Raw genomic sequence first — 6,409 nt, 5'->3', positions numbered from 1 at the left:
CCCTTTAATGGCAAAATGTGTCCCAATCAACCTGAATTGACCTTATATTTGTCCTGCTGACCTGTGTTGATCTGTTTAATGGCTTCATTACGGCGGTCTATTCCAACTGCCTCCCACTGATTGGTGCTGTCCAGATAATGAGTGGCAATGACAGGTAGAGTCATTAAGATCATGTTTGCCTCTCCATCACCACTGGGCTGGACAATAAGGCGACCCATGAAGTCTCCACTGATGGCCTGCTCGACTGTCTGAGAGATCTCTTCACCTGGAAGGAGGAAAGAGCAGGCTGAGAATTCATTTTTTTTATTATCTTTGTCAGGATGGAATATTTATGCAACATTTTGACACTGATTGGTTTTGTATCTGCACAGTTTCAAATTCTTTAAAGGGGTCATATAATGGTACATGCACTTTTACAAGTTGATTGTACTGAAATGTGTGTTGGCAGTGTCTGTACACAACCATCATAAAATGATAAAAATCCATCCAGTGTTTTTTTTTTTAATCTCCTTATATGTTTTCCCCCCTCTCAAATCAAGCTGTTCGACCTAGTGACGTCACACGGTCGGACGCCCCTCCCACGATTGATTGATTGATTGACAGGAGCGTTTCAACACAGACCCGCCCTCGCTCGCTCGCGAGCTGCCTGTCTGTCATCATACTCCGCGCATCATTTTTGATACTGGCACTGTCTAAGAGCAGAATGGCGTCTAAGCGATTGTGGTGTTCTGTTCTTGGGTGTAACAGAGAATGTCTAATATGGTGATTAGTTTCACTCTCAGTACACTTCCGGCTTCTGAAATGGTTGCAGTTCCACTCTGATTCCATATGAGGGCGCTCACAGGACGAGTGCAGAATGAATGGAGGTCTATGGCGCTACAGCCATCAAAATCCACTTTTCTCAGGATATAATTTATTGTCTAGTAATTTGAATATTGTATTCGAAAGGAGATGCAAAGAAATTACACATTGCTGGGTGTTAGATTTTTTAGAGTCACTTATTTGCTTTAAAAAGTCTTTTAAAGTGTCAATGACGTCATACACATCGTACGACCAGAGCTACTGCTTTATGGCAATCCTTCAGTCACTCTGGTGCTTTCGTGCTCTGCACTTTCTTTTCACTCGAGGCATCGACAGCACAGCTGACACAGGTAAACACACGTGCTAGAAGAGTTTTTGTTTTGGTTGTTTCTGGTCCTGCTTCGGATGCCACGATGCCATCAAGCGGTATCTCTGGTCGTAATCAGTCCTTCACTGAACAATCAGTGTTCATTAGCAGAATGCTAGCGTGTTATGGGCAACAACAACTCAACCTGTAAGAAATCGATAGGACATAAGTACTCGTTCATTCAACTTTCGACCTATAACCCATGTTGAACTTGCAAAACCTTTTCTCAACGGCAATCGGGTGAAAGAGACAAATTTAGCCGTCTAGCCCCATAGACTCCCATTCATTTTGCACTCATGGGCGATCGCCCCCAGTGGAACTCTGGTGGAACTACAACCAAAATTCGGTACAATAGGACTTAATAGGGAGTGGCCAGGCTCTCCGTAGACGGGCTCTGGGTGTAATAAGGAACACAGCAGTCATTTTGACGAACCGCTGAAGACGCAGTGACTGAGTTTTGTTTTCGAAGGGAATTCCCCACGATTAACGTCAATGCTTTCATGTTTGCTCGAATCATTTCACCAGACTGCTTTATAAACGAGGGTCAGTAACGTTATAAAGCTGGTTTTGCTAAGAAGCTGCTCCTGAAAAAAGAATTGGTACCAACTATTCGTGTTCCTGCTGCACCTCCAGAAGAACTGAAGTGAGTCAGTGTAACGTTTTATTAACCTTTATATTAATATTTATATTAATCTTTGCAAATCGCTTGCTGCAGGCTTCACGATGAATGCAGCTATTTTTACACTCAGGGTACATTACGGCATGTTTTCTATGTACGACGTTCTCGATATAATTCATAATCCCACGTTTATAATGAACAACGCGTTATGGTTATTGTGTTATTGTGTTACGGACGGTGTACGCACAATACAGAGGGGCGGGGTGAGCAAAGCTCATTATCATTTAAAGACACATGCACTCAAATGGCGTGCTGAAAACAGAGCTGTTTTCTGACCAGGTAAAATTAGTGTTTTCTTACAATACTAATGAGAATTTTTTATTAAAGTATATTACAAACTTTTAATTTAGACCCTAAAGGATCATATTAGCTTGTACAAAAATGGCATTATATGACCCCTTTAAGTTTAACGCAGAATACACAGCGTTTTTGATCATTTTCCCCAAAATAAAAAACTTTTTAATTCTAGCTTCATGCATTCTTTTTTATCAACATTTGAATGTGGGTACGTTTAATAAAAAAGCCATAATTTGATCAAAAAGCTAAGAATTTTTATTTATTTTTTGTCAAAGACTACATTCAGATTGGATTCAGTATGATCAAAACACAGATGGAGTAGATCGAGTCCATCAACACCCCTAAAGCTTCACAGTCCTGTAGCTCATCCTGGGTTGACATTTCATTCAGTAACATTAGGCAGTTTTGATTTATATGTTGTTTCATATTGATGATCATATTATTTTAAATATGCACATATGAGATCGCATGTTTCTGGATCTTTCTCGCATGTGTTTTGATCTGGAGATTCTGTACTCTTTCAGAAGATGTGTAATAGCCCTGCCGTATAACAGTGAAAACATGGAAAGCTGGAAAATTCACCCTTCACAGGGAGTTTGATTGGCAGGCGATCTGCTTGAAAACCAGTTTGATGTGTGTGGGCCAGATACGGCCCATTTGACCTTTCCCACTGCCAGTAATGAGCCATATGTGCCATAGTTGGCCCAGATGAGGCCCGGATATGTATGCTATCTGGGATTCTGCTGCTGCATTTCGTGCACACACAGACAATAGCACACATATCACATGATGATCGCGTGTACAGAATATTTCTGTAGTGCAGTAATGTATTGTAAACTCTGTTCTGTGATTTATCAATAAAATAGCTTAGAAGCTAAAAAATGTCCTGCCATATTTTTCTTAGTAACTAAAACCCACAGCTTCAGTATTAGTGGAGAGACGCTGCCAGGTCAAATTAATTCACACGCACTCTCTCACACTAATGCATTCATTTATATGTAATCTTTATCTATATCTGATTTAGAACGAGCAGAAATCTGTGATAAACATAATAATCCAAAAAGACAAAAGAACTGATAAAAATAAGCTGTTATGTAGGAGCGTCATATGCCATAGCTGATTTGTTCATCAATGACGTCATCAGCGACTCGACTTTCATCACATAAATGTCGACTTTAAAAAGTCTGAAGTCGTTCAACCCCAATTACAAACCAGTCCCAGCATTAAGTACTGAGGAACAATCTTCATACAAGTGCTAAAACTCCCGGAGGAGTAGATGGATGTTGCACATTCATGAAACATATTTTTCCTTACCAGTAATCGAGAGGTAGTTGATAGCAGGTGTGTCTGGAACCCGATCAGCTGGTGTTTCAGCTCTAATAACTACAGGTTTTTCCCCTGTTCCATTTGGGATGAGAAACAAAGACAAAGAGAAAGATGGAGGAAGAGTATTGAGTTGGTGAAATTTTGTACGCTTCTGGTGAGTAAGAGTAGGAGTAGCTACAAAAGTGTAGGAGTTCATTCTGATCTCTTGATTAACTCGAACTATAATGAAATTTAGAAAAGTTTTTTTTTTTTTATATATATATAATTGGCTGAAAGTATAATGTGTGTAATGTTGTATAATGCAAGTATAACACAGTAATGTAATTGTATGGTTCACAGTAAATCTCACCATTCTTAACAGGATTGAGCTCCACGTTTGGTCTGTGTAATGGAATCCGCACACCCTCAGACTGAGAGAGAGAGAGAGAGAGAGAGAGAGAGAGAAAGAGAGAGAGTTTATCTATTCAAAATATGACAACAATCTATTGATTACATTAATAAATGACCAAATCAAAATTGACAGAAATCCCATCAGACGTACCACCACCTTCAGGGTCTTTCTCACTCCATCCTCATACCCAGATATTGAAGCTTTCACCTCAATATCATGATGTCCCAGCGTCATGGGAATAATCACATATGAAACCGCTATGCTGGAGCCTTTGTCAATGTTTACTGTTGTTCTGTATTTGCCTTTCTTACTGGCAGAGCTGCAAACATCTTCTGTCTCCATAAACTCCACACGCACCTGTGAAAATAGGAGAGCGAGACACAAATCACTTCAATATCTAGAGGAAACTTCCTCCAAAGTAAATGCATTTCAAATGAACATGAAATGTGTGATGACAGAGGCAGGGTTCGTACGGGTGCTTGAAATCCTTGAAAATGCTTGAATTTTGATGTTGTGTTTTCAAGGTTTGAAAAGTGCTTAAATTTGGGAAAAAATGCTTGAAAATGCTTGAAATTTTAACTGTATTTCTTTCACAACTAATACCAATCTGACTGAATAGTTAATTTATTAAATGGAGAAATAAAATGTAGCCCTTCAGATACTGGTCTGAGCAAAAGTAGGCGGAGTTTTCATTTTGATTTCCGCGCTTGTTTGGATGCCCCGTTTTTATTGGCCGAGCTGGTAATCGTCACTGAGCGCAGCGGCAAAAGTTGAACTATTTTTGACCGCGGCGTGCGCTCGAGCTCGCCAATGCTTTGGTCGACGCAGCAACAAAACGTCCTCACGCGGCGCAAGCCATTGAAAAAAAACAAAAATGGGTTTCATAGCACAGCGCATTCTGTGTCCTGTCTGAAAGGGCCATTAGTGATTGAAAGTACTTGGTGTGATAATGTAATGTTAGTATTGCATGTGCGTTATGGCACATTCATTTGTGGAATATGCAGTGAACATGGCCAAAGTTACAGCACAGTAACCGTGACGTTAACTACCCGCAAATTAAAACCTGCAAACGTCAGCCCAGTGCATAACAACAATCGTTGATTGCTGAACAGAAATCGTGTCAGATGGAGTGTCATACAAGTAAGTTAGCCTACTGTAAGCTTGAGGATGGCCTTATGCAATATTTGCACTGCTCTATTCCAGTAGATAAATGTATGTCTTGGCAATGAAATACTTTTTTTTTTTTTATTAATATAGGCTATTTTTTTAATCAGGCAGGTGTCAGAGTCTTCTGGGTTCAAATGGAATTACAGGTTGTTGTTGCACTGTCTCAGATTTAGTTCAAACCTTGTCTAGCCTATATCAAGAATGTGTCCCAAAACCAAGGCCTGTAAAATATTTCTGTTCAAATCCCATGTCTTCATTTTTTTTTTTTCAGCCCTTGAAATTACTTCAGTTTTACAGCCTGAAAATCACATTATCTGGAAAGCAATATTTGGACATTAATATGATGAAAAGTATTATTCATAGCCATTATCTACTTAGACAGTGATACATTTTGAAAAATAAAACTTGTGATTTGCTTAAATATCTGATTACGAAACACAATTTTGGCTGTTTATAGCATTATCTCTTTTAATGTGATAAAAACGCTAAATAATAATTTTGACTATGTATTGGCATGTAATTTACGGTGGTTTAAGGTGCTGGAAAAAGCTTTAAAATGGACCTTGAAAGTAGTGCTGGGCGGTATGACCAAAAATCCACATCACGGTATTTTTCTTAATTACACCGGTTTCACGGTTTATGACTTTTTTTTTTTTTTTTAAGCATGACTGGGTGTAAAAAACATTTTTCACTGAGTGAGAGAGGAAATACTGCAGTAGATTGACTTAGAATGCCCTATTTTACTGTCATGAGTGAATATTGTAGAAAAAAAATCCACACTAGTATTAAAGGGATACTCCACTTTTTTCGGAAATATGCTAATTTTACAACTCCCCCAGAGTTAAACAGTTGAGTTTTACCGTTTTAGAATCCATTCAGCCGAACTCCGGGTCTGACGGTACCACTTTTAGCATAGCTTAGCATAGATCATTGATTCTGATGAGCCCAGTAGCATTTCTTTCAAAATGACCAAAGAGTTTCAATATTTTTCCTATTTAAAACTTGACTCTTCTGTAGTTAAACCGTGTGCTAAGATCGACGGAAAATGAAAAGTTGCGATTTTCTAAGCCTATATGGCTAGGAACTATTCTCATTCCGGCGTAATAATCAAGGAACTGTGCGGCTGTACCATGGGTGCAGCAGGCGTAATGATATGACGCAGCGCCTGAAAATAGTCCCCAGCTCGGTAACTTCTTCCAACGTGACCGGGACTAAGTTTGTCTAACCTATTAGACCTATTTTCAGGCGCTGCGTCATATCATTACGCCTGCTGGACCCATGGTACAGCCGCACAGTTCCTTGATTATTACGCCGGAATGAGAGTAGTTCCTAGCCATATAGAGCTGGTAAGTCCCGCCCCTTCCGCTAACCCCACTGGTTG

At 39.5% G+C, this 6,409-nt stretch overlaps 1 protein-coding gene across 1 annotated transcript in view; it reads right to left on the bottom strand.

Annotated features, from left to right (window-relative positions):
* The window catches only part of LOC311283432 (complement C3-like), a 69,682-nt gene that overhangs the window by 41,971 nt on the left and 21,302 nt on the right, over nucleotides 1–6,409 (bottom strand). Inside the window, exons 20-23 of the mRNA XM_084397810.1 lie at nucleotides 4,012–4,218; nucleotides 3,820–3,880; nucleotides 3,459–3,542; nucleotides 62–265 (exon numbers count right to left, since the gene is read on the bottom strand). Of these exons, the coding sequence (XP_084253936.1) occupies nucleotides 62–265; nucleotides 3,459–3,542; nucleotides 3,820–3,880; nucleotides 4,012–4,218 (556 nt within the window). The remainder of the gene's footprint in view (nucleotides 1–61; nucleotides 266–3,458; nucleotides 3,543–3,819; nucleotides 3,881–4,011; nucleotides 4,219–6,409) is intronic.

The sequence above is a fragment of the Rutilus rutilus genome, assembly GCF_951802725.1.
Source record: "Rutilus rutilus genome assembly, chromosome: 2".
NCBI lineage: Eukaryota > Metazoa > Chordata > Actinopteri > Cypriniformes > Leuciscidae > Rutilus > Rutilus rutilus.
Note: the sequence above shows the minus strand (reverse complement) of the source record. Positions and strands in the feature narration are given on the sequence as shown.